Source organism: Podarcis filfolensis (genome assembly GCF_964270895.1).
Source record: "Podarcis filfolensis genome assembly, chromosome: 8".
Classification (NCBI taxonomy): Eukaryota; Metazoa; Chordata; class Lepidosauria; order Squamata; family Lacertidae; genus Podarcis; species Podarcis filfolensis.
Genome location: NC_139611.1, coordinates 74,609,492 through 74,637,334, shown reverse-complemented (window position 1 = coordinate 74,637,334; position 27,843 = coordinate 74,609,492). Strand labels below are relative to the sequence as shown.

The following is a 27,843-nucleotide window of genomic DNA, read 5'->3' as shown; positions in this document are numbered from 1 at the left end:
CATCTATGCATACCCACACTAGAGATACTGTTAACAAAGGAGGCAGTCCGGAGTTTTTTGAGGTGGAAAGCCACACACAAGGTGAAACGGCACAAACAATTTATTAAACAAGAATGTCATATTCCCCAAAGGGAAGTTACTCTTAACTCACATTGCTGCAGGAACAAGAAAGCTAGGCTTGGATCGAGGAAAGGGGCAGAGACTTGAGTAGGGGGAGATGCGCTGGGGTCCACGTCCCTCAAAATGGAAGGTTATGAGCAACACACTCGCCTACAGGGAAGTACTATCTCAACATATACAAAGCAACAACTCTCGCTCCCCACTGACCTTTGCCCTGACCCACCACTGCAATATTGCAGAGATATTATTTTTCCTGCTTAGAAGGGTAGGAGGAGGTTACTGGTGGTTCTTGTCATAACTCCTACACTGGCTTCTGCTTTCTGGAGGGAGTCGCAGCCCATGAGAAGACATGCAGAGCTCTCCCGTCTTTGCATGTAGGTGGGAATCGGAGCCCTAAGAGACACGGAGCAAGACCCGTGCTGGGCGGCAGGTAGTACGGTGGCCCAGTAGGGACACCACACCAATCCTGCGTTTCTGCTCCTTGCATAGCATCACTGAAGAAGGGCTAGTGCCCACCCCCTACAGCTCCCTCTCTGGGAGACACACGCCGTTTTGTGCCTCTGGACGCCGGCTCAGATGCCCTGGCCCACCCAGCTCGGGGGGTGGGGGGAGCCTGGCTGCTGTTTGGCAGCTACCAATGCGAGGATGTCACGCTCAGGCCAGCAGGCGGCTGTACTCGGAGAGAGCAGAGGATTTCTTCACACCATCCCAGATGCGAGCTGCATAGTGGAACCTGCCCGGGAGAGGGAAAGGAACATGGCAGTCAGCTTCAGCCCAGAGGCAAACTGGGTCCTACTGAGTTATCTGCTCTGTTCCACAATAGCTTCACAATACCAATAATGTTATGGCAAGTTAATCCGCATACATATATTATTTATTTCTACTTTCAACTGGCAGATATATATATATATATATATATATATATATATATATATATATATATATATACACATACATGTGTTTGTGTTAATTTTTTTGGAAGCAAGTTACAAGGGAGAATGAGCACACTGGAAAGAGACAAAATCCCCAGAAAACCTAGGCATGGAAAGAAAGAAAGAAAGAAAGAAAGAAAGAAAGAAAGAAAGAAAGAATAGAGAACCCATGCCTGACACAGACAAAACTCAGGTTTTCAAGTTTTTGTCAGCCACATCCTATTTCTAAATTTCTGTGTGCAGGAGAGCTAGAAACTTGCTTTAATATACAAAATGTGCTTCTTCAAAGGCTGATTTTACATCTGAAATCCACTTGTGCATTGGGCCTGCATGCAAAGGAAATTTGGCAGCCCTTTCTCTGGCATACCAGAACAGGAGAAGGGCAGGCTTTTCACTCCTACGTAAGGGTGACTGGGGCCCCTCTAAAATGCACTGTGGCTCACAACGCTACCCAGCTGCCCGCAACTCCATTTACTCCATTTACTATGGCAAATTTACCTCTTGCATCTCCTGAGGATGATCTATATAGTGCACAACAGACTGAGAGTATGCACGCTCGCAGGAGTGAGGCAGCTTTCATCATGCAGTGAAACTCACATTGCGTTTATAGTAGAGGCATTCCTGACTCTCACACCCCTAGGTTTAAAATCCTCTTAAATCACATGAAAAGGTTAAGATGGAGCCACTTCAAAGTACGACGTACATCTTATACAGCAATTTTTGCTCTGTTCTGAGTGGAAGTCTTCAGAATAACATACCGGTACTTTTAGACATCACAAAATGTCCAGTATACGCATCTCAGAATTGCCAGTTAAAGAGTCTGATGCACAGGTTCCTATCTCTGTGAAAACAAACTTTTCTTGCTAATTGGGAGCAATTAGTAATTTACAACACGTTTAAGTTTATGGCTTTGTTAGAAGTGTGGTTTTACTGCTTGTGATAGGTGCCGGTTGTTTTGAGCTTTTATAACTTTGCAATAAGCTTAAGGTTTTGTGCTTTTGTGACAAGAAACATTGTTTTAAGAAAGAAAATATTGTTTTGAGATAAGAGAATGGGGACCAGAAGGCTGGTAATGTGATTCTGGTCTGTATCACCTTTCTTGGTGTGGACATCACAGAGATGCAAAATATGCCTTCCTCCCCTATGTAACAGGCTCAGCTGGGCAACTTTGGGTCAAAGGAAATTATTAACAGGACGCTCAGCTCTGGGGTCTGAGCCATTGTCTGAAACCAGCCAAGGCAGGGTGGTGCGAAAGGCACCGTTTTGTCACGCTTCCTGGAAGGCAGGCATCTGCCAGCACATGAAGCGATGACACATTAACTCGCTAAACTCAAAAGGGAGCCTAGCACCTTCAATATGAAGCTTTATTGTGACATGAGCTTTTGAAAGCAGAAGCATACTTTGCCAGATGGGGAAGCTGGAACGTTATTTAATTACATAAAATCATTAGCGGGGAGAGCGACTTGCCTGACGAGAACGGATGGCTGATCAGATGCTCAATGGGCCTTGCAACCCACCAAGTTAAGACCCCTCTTAAGTTATTCTCCTATGTTACTTCAGCCACCAAAATCACACAAACACACACACACACACACACACACACACACACACACTTACCAGTTCTTTTCGGTCAGGATGGTGTGGGAGAGCTGAGGCCGGGACATAGACATAATCTGGCTCCGAAGCTTGGCAATCAAAGACTGGAAACTGGGGTGCCCCTTGTACCCAGGCAGGAGGGAGAAGAGGGGGCCGCTCCCAGGGGCTGCAAAGGAAAGGAAGACAGGCGGGTTACTCCATCCATTGGGGCATCTGGAGCTTTCACCAGAATGTAAACAGCCCTTTTCCAAAAGGAATTGTAATGAGAGAGAGAGAGAAAAACCTATCAAATAATAAAAAAACACTGATCCCGCGAGGAAAAAGCAAGCAAGTGATTTGTTACCTGGTGTAAGTGAGGTGGCAGTTCAAGCCGTGATAGGGCCATCACCGCATCTGGCTGGGTTGGAAGGGCAGGCAAATTGCTGCACTGGCCCGAAAAGCCAAGAGGTCCTGGGCTGGCTCAGCCCCTCATGGAACACCGTGTTTGGGGGCTTTCAGTGGATTAAACTAAACTGGCACCAACTCCACAGGCACAAGCTGGATGGAGGGACACCTTCACACAATCCAAACCTGCCCCCAGTCCAGTACATTGGGGATGCAGGTTGCAGTGTTATTTGGAGCAGCAGGGGGAAATTCAGTGGATGGATTTTGCTCTGTGCTCCAGGGTTGCTGCAATTCCTCGTATCGGGACAGAACTATACGCAATCCATGCAGAAACCTAAATCACTAATGCAACATAATTCTGCTATTTTGGCTAAACAGGGTAGGCAGTGAAATGTGCTCTTAAAGCCTTCCCTTCCTGCAGTTTCCCCACCCCAACTGTTCTTCTAGTAAAAGCCTACCTTCTACCCAGAGTAAAAGTAAAGGTAAAGGACCCCTGACAGTTAAGTCCAGTCGCAAATGACTCTGGGGTTGCGGTGCTCATCTCGCTTTAGAGGCCGAGGGAGCCGGCGTTTGTCCGCAGATAGTTTTTCCGGGTCATGTGGCCAGTATGACTGAGCCGCTTCTGGTGAAACCAGAGCAGCGCACAGAAACGCAGTTTACCTTCCCGCTGGAGCGGTACCTACCGTATTTTTCGCCCTATAGGATGCACCTTTTCCCCTCCAAAAATGAAGGGGAAATGTGTGTGCGTCCTATGGGGTGAATGCAGGCTTTCGCTGAAGCCTGGAGAGCAAGAGGGGTCGGTGTGCAACGACCCCTCTCGCTCTCCAGGCTTCGCGGACCTCTCCGCAAGCAGGACCGCTCCCGCTGCTTGCGGAGAATTGCCTGCAAGCCGAAGCCTGCGCGCGCTGAGATCAGCGCGCCCAGGCTTCGGGGACCTCTCCGCAAGCAGCGGGAGCCAGCGCTGGGCTCCCACGGCTTGCAGAGAGCTGCCTGTTTGGGGGCTGGGGTCGGGGGAAGCTCGGGCCTCCCCCACCGCAGCCCCACGCCTGGGGGGAAAATATTTTTTCTCCCTTTATTTCCCCCCAAAAAACTAGGTGCGCCTTATGGGACGGTGCGTCCTATAGGGCGAAAAATACGGTATTTATCTACTTGCACTTTGATGTGCTTTTGAACTACTAGGTTGGCAGGAGCAGGGACCGAGCAACGGGAGCTCACCCCGTTGCAGGGATTTAAACCACTGACCTTCTGATCGGCAAGCCCTAGGCTCTGTGGTTTAGACCACAGTGCCACCCGCATCCCAAGTTACCCAGAGTAGACCCACGGAAATTAATGGACCTAACATAGTCATGATCAATTGCAATGGGTTTACTCTGAGTAAAAGTGGAATACCACCGCATCCCGTTAAGCTCTTTTTTTGAGAGAACTTGGCAGATTGCTGGAAGGGAAGGATTCTGAGCACACGAAAGGGCTAAGTCTGTTGCCATCCCCATCCCATTTTCCACCCAGGAGCCACCTGCAACTAATTCATATGAAAAAGAAAATGGTAGGCAGGTGACAGGATTTCCAAGGCTGATGTGGGACCGATGCTGTGCATTGCTTCCCTTTTTCAGTTTTGATTTAGTATTTGTATCCACCTTTTTAAACAACGCTGTGCTCAAGGTGGCTCGCAGTAGCAATATAAAAAAATCAGCAGACATTGCGATCGCTGTAATCATACCTAAAGCATGGCAGCGTATAAATAAAGCAGAAAACAAGTTCAGCAAACAATGCCATTCGATACAAACTCATAATGAATCAAAATGCCAGAAATGGCTGCTGAGGACCAGCCCTGCTCTCTTGAGTCACTCGGCACGCATCCCTTACCTGCTCACATGGTGAGTTAAATATTAAATGTGGATTATGTTGGGGACCAGTTGGCAGAGGAAGCTGCCCAGAGGCAGAAGGCAGTGGGGGTTTCAGCCCTTCTACCTGTTTAAATATCAAGCAAAAGGGCTGGAGACACAGCACCAGCTACTCACCTGCCCTGGGCAGAGCATCATCCGAATCGCTGTCCATAAATGGCAGTAAGAACAGGTTGACCTCTGAGTCCAGGTAACTTTGAGGAAGGCCAGGAAATATGTTGCATTCCAGCATGGAGAGGGTGCCTGGTGGAAAGAAACAGTGCGGTTAAGCAGACAACTGTCTTGAGATACCACAAAATACGATTTTCTGGGTTTCGGGGGCTTAATAGGTGGTAGCCAGGAAGTCAGTGCTGCCTGCTGGCCCACTGGGTCAGCAACCTGTTATATTTGGGATGAGAAAGCCCAAGTCTCTACATTGCCTCACTTGGCACGCTTCATCTTCTAGCTATTTTAAGCTCCACAATCTGGCCTTTCAAATAGATTGGAAAAAGGCACATTACCCTTATATTTCAGGTGAGAGTGCATCATAATCTTGTCAATAACCAGGTGCATCTGCTTCAGGTTCCGGGGGCAGAAGTTCTCCCTCTTGGCTTTGTTCTGGAGAAAAACTAGGCAGAGAGAGGGGGGGTTACAGGTGTCCTAAATGTGCCTGTCCCCATTGCTCAAATCTAAACAAGAAGAGATAGGGCCATCCCCACCCTAAGACAGAACTTCATCCAATTGTGGCGCTCAAATGAAGAGCAGTTGTCTCTTCAGATTTCTGAATTGGCAGCTGTTAACCGCTGTGGGCATTATCTTGCCACATCTACCAGGACGCTGCACAAACACACAATCTAGGATCCAGCTTGCAGCCTGAGGAACCTCAGCTCTTTTTCAAGAGAAGAGCTGGGAAAATGTGGAAACGCCAACTAAGATGCCGTTGGTGGCCTCTTTCTGCTTTGCCCCTTGTTTTCACCATCCCATGCCTTCTCCGTCCCTTGGGTCTCTGCCTCCACCCCCCACCATCCTTTGCTTTCCACCCCACTGCCCCCTCCAGATCCCAGGGCCAGCTCCAGGTGTCATGAGGCCCAGGAAAAAGGGCTCTCTGGTGGTCTTCCTCCTTTATTGGTGGGACATTGGTAGCAATTCAAGCAGCACCAAATGGCAGGAGGCCACTTAAACTTCCACAATGCCTTGAATTGGGGGTCTGGTGGAAAATTAGAACTGCTGCTATGCCTGGCCACCAGTTGGTGCTCTCATTGGGAGTACCCAGATATAATTTTATCTTTCTTTAGGGAGGTCCTTTGAGCAGGTGTCGGCTGTAGGCCATCGCAGGACCCTGCCAGATGCAATCACTCATAGAGACAGGATACTGGGGTGAAGATGGGACAGGCCACTGATCCAGCCCAATAAAGATGTGCTTATGCTGTTTCGTACCAATGTGTGGGTAGTATTCTGTGCCCTCATCCGAGCCAGAGGAGCCGCTGGATTCGTGACTGGGAGATGGAGTGGAGGGCTTTACCATCTCAGCTGTCTGCAAAAACCTGCAACAAAAAGCCACTTGCGGTTGAAGACTAGGAATAATATTTTGCAATGAATAAGTAAAAGGAAGCATTGTTTGAATAGACCTTGTCCCACCTCTAATTGAGAATGGATATACTGCAGGATCTTTCTGCTACTGGCCATTTTTAAATTTTTGCTGTTGCAAGGGAAACCAAGTGATACCAATTCTGAGCGCACAAATAGCTGGGGCAGCTTGAAAGATGGCAACAGAAGCATGAAGGTGAAAGAGGCATTTTTCTTTTTCTTTCATCCAGAGATACTGGGCTAGCACCTACTGGTTGGCATTAAGATGGCCAGTTAGTACCCACAGAAACAGATACCCCTATACTGTCTGAAATGGATCAAACCCAACCAGCCCATCACAACCAGACACACACTCAGAACTTACAATACTAAACAAACATTTTTTCCTCTTGTCAAGACCGCTTCAAAATGTATAGTGCAAAATACCAACTTTTTGGAAATACTGGGTGTTTCTCAAGGATTTTAAGTACCAACAAACAGGAGAATCACCAAAAGAAAAATCCATTCCCAAGACTGCAAATTTTTCTCAAGATCAGCCCTGCAATTTAGCTTTCGAAATCTCTGGATTTTCAAATATACCCGCGCAACTTCAGAGCTGAGGAAACAAAATGAGGACTGAAATCTGAAATCTATCAATTCCCTTAACTTACTGGTAACAGCATATATAAAGAACATGAGGTCCTATGTTTTGTCTAGTAAGGTAAAGGTAAAGGGACCCCTGACCATTAGGTCCAGTCGTGACCAGCTCTGGGGTTGCGGCGCTCATCTCGCTTTATTGGCCGAGGGAGCCGGTGTACAGCTTCCGGGTCATGTGGCCAGTGTGACTAAGCCGCTTCTGGCGAACCAGAGCAGCACACGGAAACACCGTTTACCTTCCCGCCGGAGCGGTACCTATTTATCTACTTGCACTTTGATGTCTAGTAATCTCCAGTTAAAAGACACCCAAATCCAATGCCTAATGGAATCTTAGGGACTGAGTAAAATTCCCAGTGCGCAGAAGGTCTCATCTTCAGCGTCCGGTATAGCTGGCAACTCTCTGCAGCAACCAGACACAAAAGAAATTATGCTTTATTTGTATTAAATTATAGCAAAATCCACCACTTCTGGGAACAAGTTGCATGCTACCCAAATGTAGAATTCAGGTTCAGGTTTGAAGGGAAAGATTATGCCCAGCCCTCTTGCTTAGGCAGCAGGAAAACGAAGGGGCTTAACTTCTGACCCTGGGGCACTAGGGCAGGCTTCCTCAAACTCAGCCCTCCATATGTTTTTGGCCTACAACTCCCATGATCCCTAGCTAGCAGGACCAGTGGTCAGGGATGATGGGAATTGTAGTCTCAAAACATCTGGAGGGCCGAGGTTGAGGAAGCCTGGCCTAGGGCCTTTGTTTTGACTCTTTTGTTTCCTACAGCTGTGTGACTAGCATGTCTCACCTGTACAGGCTCAGATCAGTAAACCAGTCTTGCACCACGATGACCACATGGCAGACAGTGAAGAGGAAAGCAGCAATCTGGAGGGACTGGAAGGAAAGCAGGTGTGAGTAGGAGACGGGTCAGGGCTTGGGACCTCAGGGTACAAGGTTTTGATTTGAGCATGCTCTCAAGAACGCAGGCCAAAGGACACCTTTGCTCCTGTGCTGAGAGTGCCATGCTTCAAAACCAGCTGCACTTTTGGTGGGAAACATCCTTTGGCCTCCTTTGGGTCAGATGAGTTTATTGAAGGGACAAGGCCAGTGAAAAAAGAGTTGAGGGAGAGTTATATTGTAAGGATTACAGAAGGTAACAGAACTGAGCCAGGAAGCTGGCTTGAAAAGGGCAGGAATTCCCCATTTCTCCAGCTTTGCTTTCACTTATGCCTTAGCACTGTGAGGACCAACGGAACAGGGAGCTACCTGTCTCTATAGGGAGGTTCACCCCCATCATCTGCCAGAGGTGAAGATTCTGCAGCCACATCCGCCACCATCACCCGACACATACAAATGGTCCCTACCTGCATCTCAACGTAGGTATGAGGTAGATTATACTCCGGAGGCAGCTTGCGGTCATTGTTGATCAAGTGATCTAGAATGGAGGGACTCAGAATGGGCTACAGAGAGGGAAAAAGGAAAAAGCCTTTGTAGGGTTTTGTTCACCCTAGTTTCTAACCTGAGGCTACTCTGTTGTCAGTCCTCATTTCTTAGCTAAAGCTAGTCCTTTCCTAGGGCACTAGGTTTTCCTACTGAACGATGCTACCTCCTTCTCAACAATTCATGGATGAAACATTATATCCTGTGAATTGAGAACATGACCAATTTATATTCTTACTCATTTTGTCTTTCTTCACTCACCTAGATGCTCAACAAATTTGGCACTCACATAGCTCCAACCTCTCCTTTCTTGTACCCCATCTAACAAACCCAGTGGATCACTTTCTGCTCTCCATACTGGACTCTCCCACACTGGGAACAGATGTCTTGTGGAAGAGAAGCGTTATAAACTGCCTTAAAGATCAGCTGCCTTGATCAAATAAGCTTCAATCTCAAAACAAAGACAAATAGATCTTTCACCCAAGCTGTTTGTGGCAAGGCAATGGAGGTCTGGCATTTAAACTCATCCAGGGTCTACTGGAAGTTGCATGGAGAATTCTCCAAAGATAGTCGGAGGCAATTGCAGAATGATGACCAAAGCAGAGACCTGAGTGTCAAGGAAGATGATACGCTCCTGGGTGATGAAGAAGTCGATGCCACTGGTCTGGTTGCCCCCACGCTCCTTGATCTCCTGGCTCTGAGTGCGGAACACATAGGTCCTGGAAGAGAGGAGAAAGGATTGGCAGGAAAGACAAAGCAGAGTTGATAAATCTATATTGAATTCTGCTTGTAGCAGTGAAGACTGATCACTAACTGGCTGAGCTGGTGTGAAGGCATGCAATGTTCAATCATTCCTAGTGCTTAAAAGAAAAAACAATGAGAAAATGTCTGCAGCCACACATGTCAGTGTGAGGGAAAGAAAAGCTGTCAGTTTAGCAGGGATTATAATCTTATTTAGATACTGGGGTCAGGAACAGATTCATGAGGCTGTGTTTTAACTGTTTTGACTGTATATCAAAGAAAGCAATGAATAAACTGATGGTGACGGCAACAAGGCAAGCTTAGGGCTGGAAAGAGATTCTGGGATATAGAGAATCTAAGGGGCAGAAATCTCAAGAGGCAAGGTGGTTGAAGGAAAGATTCTAAGTACACAAATGAGAAACAGGAGGTTTAAGGGCAGAGGAGATAAGGGATAAAAATCATTAAGAGGAGGTGGAGGATGAATGTTACATATTGACTTGAATCGGTCAGTTATTTGGCTTAAGGCTTCTAGTACCGCTACATCAGTGTCAAGTAATGTCTCCAGCCAATCAAAATCACAAGGCAATAATCTTCAAAGCTTTATTTTCAGCATGCCCAAGATGCATTGTCCTGAATCTTCAGGCAACCCCACCCCCTAAACAGCTATGAGGATCTCCCAACAGAGGAAGTCTCCCCAACTACTTTCCTTATTCATTCTCTCAACTTCATCATCCAACCCTTTCCATTTAAACAGCCTGAGTCTGCACTTGTGGTTAACTGTTCCCCTGAGCCAAGCCCCCAAATTACCTTTGATCCTCTTCAGGCTGGTTGGCGGACAGCAGTGACATTACCATGGATTTGCCTGTGCCCTGCAGTCCCAGCACCCCAACCACCAGCACATCCGTTTGGTCCAGGAGATACTAATGTGGGACATAGGGGGGGAAAACACTTGTAAAACATAACCAGCTAGGACAGAAATCACAGGAGTTTTAAAGAGAGGGATTATCTAGGTATTGTTACCATCGTTTCTCAGCGCAAAGAAATGTTCCCAGGGAAATAACCCATCCCCAATGCAGGCATACTTGATCATAGAACAAGGGCCGAGCAATTAGAAAGTGGGATTACTGGGGGAGCGCAGGAAAGCTGCAGGAAGAGGAAGAGGTGCAGATGAAAGATGGCCAGTAGGAAGTCCCTGGACTTTCACAGTACCTCAATGGCGCTGTCACACCAGTTCATTTGGTCGTCCACCAGCTTGATGCTGTGTTTCATCTTCTCCGGGGCTAACAGCTTGGCCTGGCCAACCACAGCTGGAATGGCAAGAGGGTCTGAGGTCAACAGGGGCCAGGTGATAGGTCCCACATAAAGGTTAAATGCATCATTATTTATTTAATTGATTAGTTGTTTAATGCAAAAATAAAAAAACAGCTTACAAAAAAGTGAAAAAGGCCTAACGGAACAAAACAACGCATTCCAGTGAAGTCATTCCAATAACCTATAAACAAAATATGGGCAGTGATCATTAACAGCTTTCAAAAGTCCCATTTACTCCCCATTAAATATTGCAGCTCTTTCTAGGAACAGCAATGGCATTTCATAAGGCGAGTCTGACTTTCCCAAGTTCTGCTCTGCCCTACTTCTTGTTTGAACTCTCGTCAGACATTCTCATACAATTCCAAGTCGTCGTCGTCCCCAGTCACAGGGACTAGCACAGTGTTCCCCAAACTTTTTACACCTAGGAACCACCCCACTGCCAGATTAAAAGTGAAGGCACAGCTCTTACACCCAAGAGAGGATACGTGCAAGATTTCTCCACTGGCGCCTAGAACAATGCGTGGGACTTCCCATTTAACAGCACTTCGCAGAGGTTGGACCTCCCTTTGCTTGGTAAGTACAGGGCCAGTATCAGCGACAGACATAACTGTGCACCTGCTGAGGCCCACAGTACCTGCTGCCACCCTCTGTAGTTTCCTGGTCCTGCTGCTCTTCCTCCTCCTATCATTGCTTGCTCAGTTGCCCCCTTTCGAGTATGCAAGCAACGAAAAGTGGTAACTCCTCTGGGCAAATGTGCAGACCGGGCAAAAGAATGGGCAACAGTGACTTGGGAGAGGAGGGAACACGCTGCCCAGAGCCCCACCACCATCCTACAGCAAAGCAAACGGAACGGGCACCAAGTCAGAAATGGGGCAACTTTCTGAGCTGCTGGCGATTCCAGAGTGCCAGTCCATTGTTGTGCGAGGGCTTATCTAGGCATCTTAACTCAGGAATCAATCCTTTACACGCTTACCCGAGATAAACCCCCAATGAACTCAATGGGACTTATAGTTTTGGAACAGATGTGCATCGGATTGCGTTGTCACCCTCTCGGGTTGACGCCGGTGCCTTTATTTTGGATGGCCACACAAAGTGCTGGAGGTACAGTGGTACCTTGGTTCTCAAACGCCTTGGTGCTCAAACGCCAAAAACCCGGAAGTGTTCCAGTTTCTGAACATTTTTCGGAAGCCGAACATCCGATGCGGCTGTCAGCTATTGTTCCCGGGGTGCCTGCACCAATCAGAAGCTGTGCCTTGGTTTTCGAACATTTCGGAAATCAAACGGACTTCCGGAACGGATTAAGTTTGAGAACCAAGGTACCACTGTATTCAGTTATGTTGGCCAATTCACCAAAGCACACTTTACGAGGCCCGGTGACACAGTGGACTAGAATGTTACACTGAGAAGTGAAAGCAGACACTCTTGAGATGCTTTGCATACCTGACTGGCAGGGGTGCTTCTTAGCACTCTGTCTCTCATGGGAGTTTATTACAAATCAGGGCCTTAGACTGGTTAATTTTACAGTGGTACCTTGGTTTACGAACTTAATCCGTTCCGAAGTCCGTTCTTAAATCAAGGTGTTCTTAAACCAAGGCATGCTTTCCCATAGCAGCGGGGGACTCGATTTACAAATGAAACAACTCTCAACAGGAAATGAAACATGTTCCTATTCCAAGGCAAAGTTCACAGACCAAAACACCTACTTCTGGGTTTGCAGCATTCTAAATCCAAATTGTTCATAAACTAAGCTGTTCTTAAACCAAGGTACCACTGTATTTGATGCAGTGTGTAGACAATGCATTGGGCCCTAATACTTCCTCCATGCCCCTTCTCTCCTAATCACAGCTGGCCTCTGCAGCACCCCAAGTCTCTACATTGTTTTTGTCCGGAACAGGCCAACGAGGCTAGACCTCCAGAAGTTGCCATCTCTCGTGACTTACGGTCCATGACGCTGCTGGGTGCGGTCGAGCCCATGCCCCGATTCTGGATCTGGTAGACCGGCTGCGTGGGGCGCTGGCCCTCCTTCTCCACCTTGGCGACAGCAGCGGGGGGCTGAGCGGACGTCTCCGTTGCCCCCGCGGGACCTTTGCCTTCCTCCCGCGACTTCATCAGCACAATGGGCTTCTCTATGGCTGGGGCGGCAGCAGGCGCTGGAGCAGGAGTGGGGGTTGGGGTCCCCTTGGACTGTGAGGACACAGAGGCTGAGGACACAGAGGCCGAAATCCAACATCTCTCTCGGCCAGAAACGGGAGCATAGCCTCATTGGCTCAAATGCAACACTGCCTCCTTCCCAGAGCTGGGCATGTGACCCACCCACCTCTGTGCTACCTAAAACAGCCGGGGTGGAAAAGAGGAGTCCCTTCTCTTGTGGGTATCTACGCTCCAGATTCCTTGTTCCTCCACCTCACCCTATATAACTTCTAAAAGGGAAATTCACACAGAGAAGATGAAATTAAAAGAAGAGGGAATCTCTCTCTCTCCCCAATCCCTTTTCAAACAGAGAGGTAAGGAAAGAAAGAATTGGCAGCTAAGAAGTCCATAGAATACTCCTCTCGAGGAAGTGGATCAGAGTACATAATTTTATATGCACCCCACCTCTGCACAGTTCGCACCATGCTGAAGGCGACTGACAACTTGGGGAAAATAAATAACTGCAACGAACAAAAGTAAACAACAAATAAAACATTAAGAAACACAAAACTATTTCCACATCACAAAATCTAAAATGAAGACACAAAAAACAACAGCAACAATGGTCCCTACATACCCACCCACTGCCCTGTGATGTTTGGCTGAAGGCCATAAATGAAAAATAAATAAATGATAAGCTTAACAATAGCCCAGCCCTAGCTGCTAACCTCTAAGCTTTCTCTTATATATCAGCTGTCAATGACCGACAGCGTCAATAACTTCAGCTAAGCTTTGAATGGCAAGCCCGTTGCTCAGGAGCAAGCCACAGGAGCCACAGGAGCTCTTACTGGCCTCTTCGGAGGGCAACCATGGGATCGAGCAGGGGACTAAGGCCCATCAGGCCACAGCGTGCTGGCATTTTGTCTCCCAACCTACCCTTTCTGCAGGTGGCTTGGCCAGGATGATGGGTGTCTTCTGCATCACGGTTCCCACCGGCTCATCCACTGGGTCCTACAAGGAGTAGAACAGGGTGAACTTGGGGCCCCACGTTGCTCCCTCACCTTATTCCCACCGCAGTCAAAGCATGGAATTTACCCGCCGGTCTCGCTCGCGATCCCAGGGGACGTAGTCACGATCCCGGCCCGGCCCAGACAGGCTCTGGTGACCCAGCTCCTTGTCACGGTTCCAGCGGCGACGGCGCTCGTACAGCCCAGGCTGGCTGTGCCCTGACTCGGACATGTGGAAGCAGGACCTGGGAGGAGGAAAAACAAGAAGCTGAATAAATAATAGTAATATCTGAGAAACAAACTTTAGTCTGAGTACATAAACAGCAATTGTCACCTGTTTCCGCAAGGATGCCAAGAGACACTCAAACAGAAGGTTTTGGGGAAGGGTCAGAAAGATGCAAGCATAGAGCAGAGAAATATAACAAAGGAAAAGGGCTCTGCCAAGGCCTCTCTTCCTATTTACATTGTGATCATGAGTCCTTTGCCTGGGGTCTCAGCTTGGGAGAACGTGGCTGAGGTGTAAAATATGTGTATGGAAGAAGGTGTCCTTTTCTAGATCAAGGGCAATACTGAGAAGCCTTTGAGGGTTGTATTTGACTATACCTACCGTACCTGAACAACCCTTTGTTGGGTTGTTTCTTGGTCATGCTGGGGTGTAACTGAATGTTGAGAAGCAGCATCTGCAATTCCCACACACGCATTGATTATTAAGAATACTCCAAAAACCAACAAGGGGTGGGAATTGCTTTTTCCTCTGTAAACTATCAGTCATAAAAACCAGAAGACCAGAAGTACAACTTGGAATCTAATATTCTTCCCTTGTCTTAGAAAGTTCAGTCGGCTGAGTTTCAACCACAGACCCACCCATCCCTTTCCCAAGGCATAATCCATACCTCTTGAAGATACAGGAATTTGGGCCATAACTCAAAGGCCTCAGGCCCTGAAACCTGTTCCAAGGTGGGCTCACAGCTCAGCAAGAGGATGCAGAGCAGCCTCAGGTTCCATCCATGTCAGAACTAACCAAACATGAAGGAAGGACTAGGAAAGACCCTACCTGAGGACTTAAGAACAAAGGCTGCCACTCAGTGCTGGGCTGGATCATTTGCCTTCACCCACTGGGTGAGTTGCACCACTGTTGTTGCTTTTTAAAGGCGGTGTTTTGTTTTTTGTAAGGCTAGGACCCGAACCAATGAATTCAAGAAAAAAGATTCTGACTAAACAACAGAAAGAACTTTCTGACAGCAAAAGCTGTTTGACAGTGGAACAATCTCCCTCAGGAGGTTGTGGACTCTTCTTCCTGGGAGGTTTTTAAGCAGAAGCTGGATGGCCACCTGCCATGGATGATCTAGTTGAGATTCCTGCATTGCGGGGGGTTGGACTAGATGACCTTTGGTCTCCCTTCCAACTCCAAAATTCTATTATTCTACGATGCTGTGAAACAGAAGCAGATGTGTACAGGGGTAGGGTGATAAGATGCCAAGGCTGAAGGAAGCCTTGCTCCTGTACCAAACCTGTCCTTGTACTAAAGGGATACCTGCAGGCTCTCTACAAGTGCCCCCAGTCATTCAAGGTAAGGATTTTCAGGGGTGGTGTCCTGCCTGTGCAATTCCCTTCTTCAGCAAGGCCTACCTAGTGCCAATACTGTTATCTTTCAGATGCCATGCAAAAGCATTTCCATTCTCTTAGGATTTCTAATGCATTTAGCATGCTGTAATTTTATTGCACTTTGTTTAGATTTCAGAATTTTTCTTTGGTTTTGCAAACCACTGGAAGCTTCACTGAAGATCGGCATATAAATGTCTGTAAATGTTCCTCGATGTTTAAAGAGCTGTGTTGTATACATTCCAGTAGGCGCAACATTTCCTCCTCTGCACCTATCAAAATTCCCTCCTCCATGCAACTATTAAAAATATAAGGGCCCTGCTTGCACTTTAAAGTGACCAGGTGCAAAGGAAGGGAGTGTTGAACCTGGCACTGTGTTGCAGTTTGGGATCAAAAGTGGGACCTGGATCAGCAAATTACTTTAAGGTTACTGGCCTAGATTAAACACCCATCTGTCTCAATGGCTGCATCCAGATAGAATAAAGCTAAGCCATGAGTAAGCATGGCTGGAATAAACCTAGCCTCCCTCCCAGTGATAGCCACGAGAAGATCAGGAGTTTTTGCTTCTAGTTTTTGATTTACCAGTTTTGGCTTCAGGATTACGTCCAAACTATGTTTAATCCTTCCCAACCTGATGCCCTCCAGATGTTCAGGACTACAACTCCCATGAGCATTGGGTGTGATGACAGTTGCAGCCTAAAATATGTAGAGGTCACTATGGTTTGCTGAAACTCAAGCTAGCTCCCTAAGCCGCAGTGTGAAGTGACTTTGTTTCAAACACACCATCACTAAGCTTAATGTGGACAACATGGCATGATGTAGATGATCAAAACATGAAGCATAAGCTTCCTTATGTCTACGCTGGGATATAAACAAGGGCTATACCAGCATGAGGGGAGGGAGGCTTATTATTGTCACAGTAAACCATGGTTTGTTGTTGCTTTTTGTTTTTGCAATGTCTGAACACAGCCAATGTAAAGCAGCTTTCCCGGATCTCGTTTCAAACGTGAGAAACCAACCCTGCGGTGCTCATTATAGCTGTACATTAAGCACCTCAACAGGCAGCCGCAGAGGACAAGATGGAGATGAGTTAGCAACCTGGAGGAAGAGGAACAGATTTAGTCCGCTTAGTTTCCATGCAAATAAAGAGAAGCTTGTGGGGAAAAAGAGCAAAGGAAACATACCTTGCTTAAAAATAAATTAATAAGAGTACAAATGGAGCATGGGAGGCACATGAAAATGATAATGCTTCTGAGCATGTGCAGAGTGTCTCACGACTTACTAATTTAACCACCTCCATTTACAGGGAAAGTTTCCAGGTCTGAAGTCATAGCTTCTACGCAAGGTCTAACCATAGGTTGTTGTTCTGGGCGGGGGGTGGGGGTGGGCAAGCAAAGGGACTATATTAATTGGCGGAAGGATACACTCATATAATTCGGCTTTTAACGTCACTAATGCAGTATACAGCGGAGGGATATAGAGGAAAATAAGATCCAACCACCAGCGGATGGATACCGCAAACTCATTTTAACGTGTAGCGGATGGATACTAGGGCAAAACCCGGAACTACCCACTCCGTCCCAGAGAAATACCTGAGCGGCGGGGCGGTAAAAGCCAGCAGCCCCGCTTACGCAGGAAAGAGATCCTCCGAGCGTCCCTTGAGGCAGAAGGTAGCCTTAGGCGGCGATAACACCTCGTTGAATGCCGGTTGGAATGCGGTCCTGCGAATCAGCGCATCTCGGAAGGTAGCAGGGTTGCGGACCTCATCGGCCACCGTTGCTTGAGCCAACGCGCATGCGCTGGGCGTCATTTCTCGCTCCGGGGACGGGTGAGCGCCGTTGGCTTTGGATTGACGCATGCTCAGTCTGCGGCAAGTGTGTGCATTGCAGCGCTGCTTTCGGAGCCTTTCGTTTGCCTAGGCAGCGTTGCGGAAGTAGTTTCATTTGTACGCATGCGTCAGAAGCCGACAGAACACGCGTAGATGGATCTCATTCCGGGGGCGGGGCGTGAAACCAGAGCGAGGCTAAAGGCCAGGCAGGGCGAATGGGGTAGGCGGGGCTTCCCACCTGAATGGTAGCGGCGTGTAATGGTTGGAGCAGAAAAATAATAATAATAATAATACTTACAACACAAAACTTTCCCCCCAGCAATTAACTAGAACTTGCCATAAGGGGAGTATTTTGGTGGTGCTAATAAATAAGATCATAAAAATAAGTAGAAGTGTGTAGCCAAAAAAACCAAAACCAACCCCTGGCTGCCTAATTCAATACAGCATTCAGTGCAATCAACTCGTTTACTCTGGAGTAGGGGGACCCACTGAGCTACAGGCTGCGGCAGGTCAATCATGTCTTCACTTTAAAAACTTTTTTTCTTCCTGCATTTGCCTGAATCCCCGTTTAAATCAATCTAAGCTAAATCCAAATCAAATGTGGAAATTCACAAAAGACACACAAGCATCTCCTTGAGCCCCCTTTGGGGAGGGGGGGGTGTCACAATACTACACTGAGAGCAAAAAACCGCTCCTGGAAGAATTATTTTGTGGAGACTGAAAACAAGAGCAGCCAACTAGGATCCAAACTCGCAGCAGCCTTATCCACGTTAGGCTCGCTTTGTTCTCACACCCTTCCTTTCCCTCAATCCGAAACGACCGCGCGATCTTCGCGGTCCCTTCCAACTCTACAAGTCCTTCTAGAGCATGTGCAGAGTGCTTTTCAGCTCCCACAGGCTTTGAAGCATCCTGACTTGGAGGGGGGTAAAGGTCCCTGTGACCACGAAGGGTGGTGAGTCCCAGGCGAGCCTGCGGCGCCATTAAGCGGAGGGACGGAGCATGGGGCGGGGAGTTCCGCAGGTCACCCAAAAGCGCTTGGCTGGGAGTGTTAAGAGGAAAGGAATCGAAAGACTACGACTCCCAGCAGCCTCTGCGCCGTCGCCACTCCCACCTCCCCAGCAATCTTCGGGCTCGTTTCCGGCCGGTCGCCGTGCGCCTTGCAAAAGGGGAGGCGGCGGCCGCAGCAGGAAGAGCAGCGGCCGCGGTGCAGCAGGTCGCGTGCGGCGGGCTCTCCCCGGAGCGCGGGCTCTTGCGGATGCCCCGGGGCGCCGCCCTCCGAGCACCATGCGGGAGGGTCTGCTGGGCTGGCCCGGAGCAGCGGCGAGGCCTGCGGGACACGCCTTGGTAAGGTCGAACTGGAGCAAAAGGAGGCAAGTTTGCAGCCCGGGGGGGAAGGGGGCGCGCCCGCAGCCAGCAGGCGACCCGATCCCTGCAAGGGAGGGAAAAAATGCCCGCGATTAGATGCCAGGCGGGGCTTGGAAGGGGAACTGGCCTGGTTTCGCCCCTTCTGTATAAAACGCAGAAGAGGAGTTGATTCGCAGCAGAGGCTGCTCAAATGGGGCGCTGCCCCACCGACTCCAGCCTCCCCCAGCTGTATGCCTTCCTGCTTACTGCTAGTCCAAGGGGAATCACTGGCCGCCAGCTTCCTGCTCCTCCCCAGATTCAGAGTTGCCCTCTCAGCAGGGAGGAGGAGGGGGACAAAGCTAGAGGATTAGTTGGCTCTGTCTGTCATTGATTCTCATTCTACCCAGGGTGGGGGTCTCTGCCATTCATTCTGCTGGTTCCAGTGGAGCTAAAGGAGGGATGGGCGGCCTCAATTTCCGTTTTGTGTGGCATGCGCACTGCTTTATCAACTGATGGTGTGCTGTCATGCCCCCCCCCCCAAAAAAGCTGCAGCACATGGCCAGGATCTCTGTGCCATTACCGCAAATAGGAGCCCATGTAGTGCTGCACACCTTCATACAGCTGTCCCAGCAGGAGCTAGGTGGTCCTGTGACCTCCCTCTGGTCCACAGTCTGGATTCAGCCGCCTCCTTGTTTTTGCAGGGTTACGCTTGTGAACTGCAGTTCCTGAGCTTTAATTGTGGGAATGGCAGCCAGATCTGCTGTTCAAGACACGTAATCAGAACTCCTAGGTTAGGAACAGGAGCAGCTGCCTTCTAGTGAGTCAGGCCATTGGTCCAACTAGCTCCTGCTGCGCTGGTGCTTCCTAAATATTTCTCCCCCCGCCCCACCAACCACTTGAAAATTGCAGAGGGTCTTGGGGGACCGCTTAATGATTTTCCTGCTTGCTATAGCAGTTGTAACATGCTGTGCCAAACACCGCATGGTTTTTAATTGCATTTTAGCAGATGAGCCGTAGACCACCTAGATGAAGCTTGTGGGCCACTGAGACCAGTACCAGTTTACACTGACTGGCAGTGACTCTCCAGGGCCCCTCCTTGGAGCTGCCAGGGATTGAACCTTCGTGCAAAGCAGATGCTCTACCAGTGAGCTGTGGCCCTTCCCTAAAATGTGCATGGCTCTGTTTCCATTTGAGTGCATGGCATCCTTGGCCAACCTGAAGCTCTCTCCAGATGTTTTGTGCTACAACACCCATCTGATGGGACTGGGAGTTGTAGCCCAAAGCAACTGGAGGGGGCACCAAGTTTGTACAGGCTGGCATAAGGGCTTGTGCAGCAGGGGGACTGGGAGCCAGATAGCGCTATAAGATGTTAAGGAGTGAATGTTGAATCTCCAAAAATGGCAACTCTGCCATTGGTGGAGCTTGCATGTTTTGCTCAGGAACAAAAGTTATTTGGAAAAGGGGGAAGGTGCATTTTTTCTACAGCCCAATAATGGAGCTGCAGCAGCTGCAACTGCTTGGTATGGGAGCTTGTGGCCTTGGCGGCATCAGGGGCTCTCTAGATCCAGGACTCCTGAGTCCCTCTTTCAGTCTTGCCCAATGGGCCCCACTGGAATTGATCACAGGGTCATCTTTTCTGTCCTCTCCCCACTGTCCCACAGCAGGTTAGCCCATTTTGTTGTCTGGGGTGTGTCAATTTCCCATATGACACAGCCCGCAGTTGTGAATTCTGTTTTTTCAGGAGAAGGCAAGGATCATTCAAGATGTTTCTCCTCATTTCAGGGCGCCATGGACTTGGCAGGGATGGATGTTGGAGCTGAAATTGAACTGACGGAAGATGGGTCTCTGGATGAACTGCCTCTGCACTTGGTATGCAACAGGGTCTCAGCTCTTCTCCCTGTGGTGTGGGGAAACCTGAATTGCTTTGTGTTTATAGATCTGCACCAACGCATGGCTTATGAGGGTAGTATGAGAGGCAGAGGGTATCTGGGGTTCTGCACTCTTCTCTGTACTATATAAACCACTCACGCCAATCTTGCATTTTGTCTAAATTCTGTGTGTTTGCCAGCTGTTTACCTTACACTAACCCAGAAGGTTACGGGGAACATCAAGTATACAGTGGTACCTCTACTTACAAACGCAGTCCATTTCGGGGTGCCGTTCACACCCTGAAAAGTCTGTAAGTAGAGCGCCGCTACTGCATGTGTGCGAAGCACAATAGAGCGCTTCTGTGCATGTGCGAAGTGTGCAGATTGCTTCTGCACATGTGCACATGGCAAACCCAGAAGTAAACACTTCCAGGTTTGCTGCGTTCGTAATCCATGAAAAAACGTTACTCAAGGTATGACTGTACTAGTAAAAATATTCTGGTTTTTAAATAATCCCCAGTACCCTAAATTAAGCCTTGTTGCTTATACTGGTGAATAGCATGAGCAGCGAGCTGGAAGTCCTGTGATGCAGATCCCTGCCCCACAATGAACTTGAGCAGTAGCCTTAAATGCAAGTCACTGTCTTGAATCTTTTACATGGGGACAACATGGGTCTGCTTTGCCCAGTCATTCTTCTTAGGATTGTCAAGAATACACCTTTGATTTGTTTGAGAAACAAGCATATCACTACTAAATAATATTGGGTTGAGTCCATTGTTGGCTTTGCTCAGAGTAGGCCTATTGAAAGTAATGGGCAGGACTAACTTATACCCTTGGAAATTAATGCAACTAACTTTGAATACAGCTGGATTCAACCTATTTGTTTTTATCTTGCTCTCCTTCAGAAGTGTGTGCAGAGCAAGGCCGTAGTCCACTCTCAGGAGGAAATGGTTTATATATATGTCCCATTCCCTACTGAAGCTTTGATCCAAATAATGTCCTATTTTTCCAAACAAAGCCTATGTCGGTAAGCAGTTTGTCAGAAGGAATGGTGTCTGGTGTTAACATCTTCTGTTAACATCTCTCTCCTTCCGCCACTAGGAAAATGCCAAGAACTGTCTCTCCTGGGAAACCCTGGACGCCTCCAGCAGCGATGACGACGGGGAGGCCTATTTCACCTTCTACCTCCCTGCCCGGCGCCCGCCCCGGCCTGCTCAGCGCCTCCCAGCTCAGCGCCCGCCAGCCTCCCCCTCCGCCCGGTCGGCTGCTTGCGCGAAATGGATCCCTCCCTTGTACCCCTGCCCGCTGCGCCCCAGCCTTCCCTCCTCCCCCGGGAGCCCGGCGTTCGGCGCTCACCAGTGCCAGAAGTGCCTGCAGGTCTTCATGGAAGAGTGGCACTACGCCCAGCACCTCAAGGACCATGCCCAAGAGGAGCTGCAGAAGCCCGCGGCGCCACCGCCCCGCGCACGCTCCCCGCCCCGCAAGCTGCGCTGCCTGGAGTGTGGCAAGCGGTTCCTGCACCCAGAGCACTTTGCCCGGCACACCAAGTGGCACCTGAAGCTGGTGCGGAAGGGCATCAAGGTCTGCCACAGGAAGGGGTGCAGGCGCTCCTCCTCTTCTTCCTCCTCCTCCTCCTCTTCCCCCGCCTCCCAAGCCGCCTATGTTTACAAGCCCGCCGAAACGCAGCCGGGAGCAAAAGGCGCGTCCGGCCTGCTGGCTGCGCAGGAGACTCCGGGGCAGCCGAAGAGGCTCCAGGTGCCCCGGACCCAGAAGGCGGGCAAGCGGAAGTCCTCCAAGCACCAGAGGAAGCTACCGGCTGCCAGTGCTCCGCCCGCCGAGGGCCTGCTGGGTCCTGCCCACCCGGGGCATTCGGTGGCCATTTTGGACGGGGACGTTGGCGTGGCCCTGTTGCAGCCGTGGCAGAAGCAGGAGGCCATCTTGGAAGGGCAGGTGGCGGGGGGCCTGTTCCAGCCGGCGGTCATGAACGCCGACAACCAGATCATCATCCTGGATGGCGACGAGGCGGAGGTGCAGGCCACCCTCTTCGACGGGCAGGGGAATGTCAACGCCCTCCGGCCTCTTTTCCTCCGGGCTGAGGAGCAGACGGCCATTTTGGACGCTCCGGTGAGCCTGAGCTCCCTGCAGTTGGGCGGAGTCAATAAGGACCAGGCCGCCCTCGCCGCCGGCTGGGTCTCCCAGAACCCTTGCACGCTCCTCCGGACTGTGCTGCTCCAGGCGGACGAGCAGGGAGCCGTCGTGGACGGCCAAGCGGAGGCCAGCCCCATGCAGCAGGTGATCATCAAGACCTCGGAAGGTGCATCCACGCTGTATCTGGACCCGGACCCTCACCTTTCTTCTGTGGACTTGGCCACCCTCCACTTGGTCCCTTTGCACCAAGAGTCTCAGTTTATAACCGTCCCGTACGGGAACGCATTGACCTTGGACAGCACAGATCCAACCTGCGACGGGAACGGGGCTTGGGAAGAGCCCCAGGCCGCCACCGTGCAGTTCTCGGGGTACGTGCCAAACCCGTGTCAACAAAACAAGCAGCCATCACCACCGGCGACCGCCAGCCTTTCCCCCAAAGGCTCCGTGGTTGTCCGCCTGGTCCCCAGCACGTCCAGCGGGGACCACCCCGAGGTCTTGGACCTGGAGTACGACATGGGCGGCGGCATACCTGTGGCCTCTGAGCCGTGGGAGGCAAACGGGAGGGCTGGGCCAGAGGCCTACGGTGCTGAAGTGGTGGCGGCGGCAGAGGAGGACTTCATCGTGGTGGAGGTGGACCCTGACTCGAGGGGCCCCAAGATGTCGGCGGTGGGCCGCCCCCTCAGCAGCCACAGGCGGCGGGCCTCCCGGAGGAGAAGGGTTCGGAAGCCGGCCAGACGGAGGAGGACTGCGTGGGGCTTCCGGTGCCCCGATTGCGGGGCACGCTACAGCCGGGTGTCCCAGCTCCGCGCCCACCAGAAGTGGCCCCGGCGCCGAGGGCGGGGCTTCCTGTGCGAATGCGGGACTTCCTTCCGCGGCCTGCTGCACCTCCTGAGGCACCAGCTGCAGCATCTAGAGGAAGCCCTCTTCATCTGCGCGGCCTGTGGGAAGTCCCTCAAAGGGCACACGGGCCTCGCCAGGCACGGCTCCTGCCACCCTCGCCCGGCCCACTTCAGCTGCCCGTGCGGAGCCAGCTTCCGGCGCCTGTCCCGCTACCTCTGGCACCATGTGAGGAACCAGCGGCCCGGCCTGCGGGTGTACACCCTCTCAGGTTTCCTCCCCTCGAGCTGAGCCAGGTGGGCTCGCCCAGGCAGGGCCCCAGGAATATCTGGAGGTCCTGTTGAGAGCGAACCCCCAGCCTTTCGCCCACCAGTCCCTTGGCAGTTCGCCTTGTATGTCTGGGGACCCGAAGACAAAAGGCTGCTGCTTCCAGGGGAGCATTAGTCTGATACGGTTTACTGGTTGTGAAGCTTGTTTCTGTTGGGATGTATTTCTTTTGTTTTGTTCCCCTCCCCTCATGTAATTATGACTGTGAAAATTAAAACAGCAAAAGATGCTGAGTCCATCACTCTTTGCTTACCTGCAGGGGGAGGCCTGTGTGGTAGCAGAAACCTGTATTTCTTATGTGGGTTTTGTTCACAAGAGGAAGGCTGGGGTGTGTAGACTGGGATTGTTCAGAAAGCCATGGGCTGCAGCGTCAGGCACAGAGATACCTGGAGGGGGCGAGCTCCCATCATCCCTGACCATTGGTTGGAGTAACCAGGGCTCATGGGAATTGGAGTCCAACAGCACCTTGGGGGGGGGACACACATCATATTGGCTGTCCTTGGTGTAGCAGCTCAGCAGACTGAGAACACATCTGGGTTGACTGCAAAGGTGCCCCCAATGAACCAATCAACAGCTTCTTTTCACATTGTAAGTTATTTTCAGTACAGGTACCTAAACTAGGGGTGGCAGACGCCATCTTAAGCGGTGCTTCCTCCTGCCAGAGAATGCAGAACGCATCTTATAATATGTTTTTGCAACATGTGTGCATGAGCTAAAAACAACTTATGTATATATCTATGCAGTTCTTGGGATACATCCAGACTCAGTCAGTTGAAATCAGGTCGAATTGAAATCGACGAGTCACGTCGTAGCCACGACTTTATTTGAGAACTTGTTGGTTTCAGTGGTAGAGCTACTGTGGATCCAGCCCGTTGCCTTTTCCTGTATCCACATGAATGCAGATTTAATTAAACGTTTGATATGTAGTGACCTCTATTTCAGGGGAGTAAAGAACTCTGGTCTCTTCCATGGAAGTGGCTGGTGAGATGCAAACCCCTCTCCTTAAAACTGCTGCCTCAGTGTGTATTGGGATGGCAGCCCAGGGGTGGGAGGGGGGACGAAAAGTGGTCCTGATGTTTCCTTCCTTGGGACTGGTGTGCAGCCGTCATTTAGCAACAGGGATAATGGCCTTCGTTCATTTTTATTTGGCCCATTTATATACCGCTTTTAGTTAAACAAAACTCTTTAAGCGGTTTACAACATAGGTTAAAACATCTTAAATAAACAGCAGATACCAAAACAAAAAAAGGAGAGCATTTCTACGTTCTATAAAACGTAACTAAGTAGAGCATCCTCATCAGTATCAAAATAAACATTGCCACATAAAAATCAGCTGCAAAAAAATGCAAGGAAAATCCATAGTAAAGGACTAATTCCAAGCATCCTCTAAAGATCAGGAAGCAAAATAATTAAAAATGAGCTAAGAAGTATAAATTTCACCTTTTTTATAAAAAAAACAAATCTGATTCGCAATGAAGCAAAAGAAAATCAACTCATTCTTCCCCACCACCGTACATCAATCAATCATCCCATTAAACGAATCAATGCCCAGCTCCCTATTCAGCAATTTGCACAACTTAATCTAACTACAGCTAAAAATACAGAGAAAGTTCAGTTTCGCTCACACACACACACCTTGCATGGTCAGCACACATCAATGCTCCAATGCACTCAAATTTACTATTCTAGCACACCCTCCAATCACACTCCACAATCGCCATAATTCAGTCTCACATCCTCGCATGTCTGCGCTATGAGCGCCAGACAAATGTCAAGTACTGACAAGCAAGCAGTAATATAGACACCCCCAGGTGAGCATTCATACCAAGCGTTCCCCTTGCCTCTCACTGGGTAAGCAGCAGGTTCTCATGAGAGGCGATAGAAACTGCTTTCTAACAGACTGGGCAATGGCACTTCGTCTGTTTCTTTCCTCCCCTCTAAAGAAAAAAGGAGAGAAGAAAATACTATAAAGGAGAGTGCCGCCTATACATACACCGCTGGCTTCCCTCATCTCTCACCTGAGAGACCAAAAGCAATCCAAAAATCAAGTTCTCGCCTTAGGGGAGAGGTAGGAATCTGTACCTCCAGTTTTATGTGCTTCACAAACTAATGCAGAAAGGAAGGAAACGACAGTCGGCTCCCCACAAAAGTATGGCTTCTAAAAGCTGATCCCCTAAGAAGGTAAGAAAGGCCTGCTGTGGATCAAGCCCATCTAGACAAGCATCCTGTTCTCCTATGGCCAGCCAGATACCTGTGGGAAGCCTGAAACCAGGACCCGAGTGCAAATTGTGATTCTCCTGTCTGCACACCTTGGAAAAAGAAAGCACGTCTCTCTGCATTTCAGTGTTAACCTGAAGACTGAGAGCTAAGCAGCTCTTTCCCCACTAGATGTTGACTTCCAAAGTTCTCCCTCTGGCCAGACAAAGGATGCTCAGTGGCTGATTACTGAGGTTTCCCCAGACGCCTACAAGCTCTCACTGAACAGCTAGCCAAGCAACCCTTTGAGAACTTCACTCTTCGTCTCAAGTTGGACCACTGCATCCAACCAACCCTTCATCTACTTCGCCCGCCTCCAAGGTCCATGGCACAAACGAGGCATCTTTCTGCCCTCTGTGCCTAACATAACTTTTTGAACGTACTGAAGCTGGGACCCTTAGGGTATTCTAGTCTAAAACGATGGCTCTTGCTTGTCTCTGGAGCTCCTGATCAGGGTCTCCTTGCCAGCAGTTGTGTTTCTGCAGTGTTGTCTTAAGGCACATTTGTTCCAGATGCATAGTAAATGTCAAGAGCAGGCTGGCAAGTAGCCTGCGCACTGTCAGAAGCCTGCCTGCGTAGCCCTAGCTTATGTTAAGACACTGGTGTAACATCAACCGCCTTAAATGATAAACCCACCCCCGGTACAGACACACACAAGCTTCCTCACCTGCAGCAACTGTTACTCTCTAAGTGACCAAAAACATGTTTATATGCAAGCCTGAACTTCAAGGGTGTGGGGTCCTAGCCTACCCATCTCAGGAGATCCTGTGCAGCCAGTTAGCAATTGCTTCCTGAAAATTGCATTCCTGCCCTGGATGGACAAACTGTCTTTTGCCAAAGGGCAAGGTCTTTGTACAGTTTTCAAGCACACTTATTCCTGTATCTTGTCCTCTTGGTTCCCTCACCCACAGCTTAGAAGCCTGCTAGAGGAATGGATGTCCTGTCTATTGATTTTGCATCCAGAGTCCCTCTTGCAAGACACAACCACCTTTGCAAAAGGCATTCGGAGGTTCGAGAAGTTTTTTCCGCAGAGAGCAAAGTTCCAAAAGCAGCTCCTCGCTCCTTTTCTTTTGTCTGGCAATGCGGTGTGTCGGCTTTTCAAAATGCCTGTAGTGGTTCTCCTCCACCACAAGGTGGCGGTGTAGTCCCGTGTGTTCCTGACACACTGCCTGATGCCCATGAAGAAAGGCAGGAGGCGTTTAAAAGTTCTGTCTATGGAGGCTTCAGCGGGATGATCAAAACCATCTCTTTAGCCACCTGGAAGGGAAAGGAGAACAAAGGTCAAAGTGGCACCAATACCGGAGGAATAGATAGCATCATAGAATTGTAGAGTTCGGAGAGATCCTAGTCCAACCTCCTGCTATGCAGGAATTTTCACTAAAGCATCCCTGGGGGGTGGCCATCCAACCTCTGCTTTAAAAAAACCTGCAATGAAGGAGGTAAAGGGACCCCTGACCATTAGGTCCAGTCGTGGCCGACTCTGGGGTTGCGGCACTCATCTCGCTTTATTGGCCGAGGGAGCCGGCGTACAGCTTCCAGGTCATGTGGCCAGCATGACTAAGCTGCTTCTGGCGAACCAGAGCAGCGCACAGAAACGCCGTTTACCTTCCCGCCGGAGCAGTACCTATTTATCTACTTGCACTTTGACATGCTTTCGAACTGCTAGGTTGGCAGGAGCAGGGACCGAGCAACGGGAGCTCACCCTGTCACAGGGATTCGAACCGCCAACCTTCTGATCAGCAAGTCCTAGGCTCTGTGGTTGAACCCACAGCGCCACCCACGTCCCAAGAAGGAGAAGGATTATATTAAAAGTAGAGCCCAGATAGCTAGCAAACAAGTTCCCCCTCCCTTTTGGGGGGCGGGGGGGGGAGAGACTACAAATC

The 27,843-nt window shown here is 49.6% G+C and overlaps 3 protein-coding genes across 9 annotated transcripts in view; 1 reads left to right on the top strand and 2 right to left on the bottom strand.

Moving 5' to 3' along the window:
- Positions 1-82: 82 nt before the first annotated feature.
- On the bottom strand, positions 83-17,084 carry SMG9 (SMG9 nonsense mediated mRNA decay factor). Of its 4 annotated transcripts, none has more exons than XM_083627475.1 (14): positions 16,945-17,084; positions 13,839-13,995; positions 13,680-13,754; positions 12,554-12,797; positions 10,512-10,609; positions 10,110-10,222; positions 9,169-9,280; positions 8,486-8,581; positions 7,930-8,015; positions 6,350-6,456; positions 5,434-5,541; positions 5,051-5,176; positions 2,670-2,814; positions 83-853 (listed from the first exon to the last, which is right to left on the bottom strand). In XM_083627475.1, exons 2-14 carry the CDS (start codon positions 13,980-13,982, stop codon positions 775-777), a joined length of 1,533 nt encoding a protein of 510 aa, XP_083483601.1. In that variant the 5' UTR covers positions 13,983-13,995; positions 16,945-17,084; the 3' UTR covers positions 83-774. The 4 variants fall into 4 exon arrangements, with proteins under 4 accessions (XP_083483601.1, XP_083483602.1, XP_083483603.1 ...); XM_083627476.1 differs by lacking the exon at positions 16,945-17,084 and adding an exon at positions 16,635-16,722; XM_083627477.1 differs by lacking the exon at positions 16,945-17,084 and adding an exon at positions 16,406-16,445.
- LOC310768592 (uncharacterized protein) lies at positions 16,749-23,937 on the top strand. 4 transcript variants are annotated; one of them, XM_083626972.1, is made up of 3 exons: positions 16,749-17,097; positions 20,307-20,393; positions 21,494-23,937. In XM_083626972.1, exons 1-3 carry the CDS (start codon positions 16,894-16,896, stop codon positions 23,666-23,668), a joined length of 2,466 nt encoding a protein of 821 aa, XP_083483098.1. In that variant the 5' UTR covers positions 16,749-16,893; the 3' UTR covers positions 23,669-23,937. The 4 variants fall into 4 exon arrangements, with proteins under 4 accessions (XP_083483098.1, XP_083483099.1, XP_083483097.1 ...); XM_083626973.1 differs by having other exon boundaries at positions 17,062-17,180; XM_083626971.1 differs by lacking the exon at positions 16,749-17,097 and adding an exon at positions 18,025-18,524.
- An 889-nt stretch (positions 23,938-24,826) lies between these two features.
- The window catches only part of KCNN4 (potassium calcium-activated channel subfamily N member 4), a 46,665-nt gene continuing 43,648 nt past the window's right edge, over positions 24,827-27,843 (bottom strand). Inside the window, exon 9 of the mRNA XM_083627576.1 lies at positions 24,827-27,217. The gene's annotated coding sequence lies outside the window, so the exon portion shown is untranslated. The remainder of the gene's footprint in view (positions 27,218-27,843) is intronic.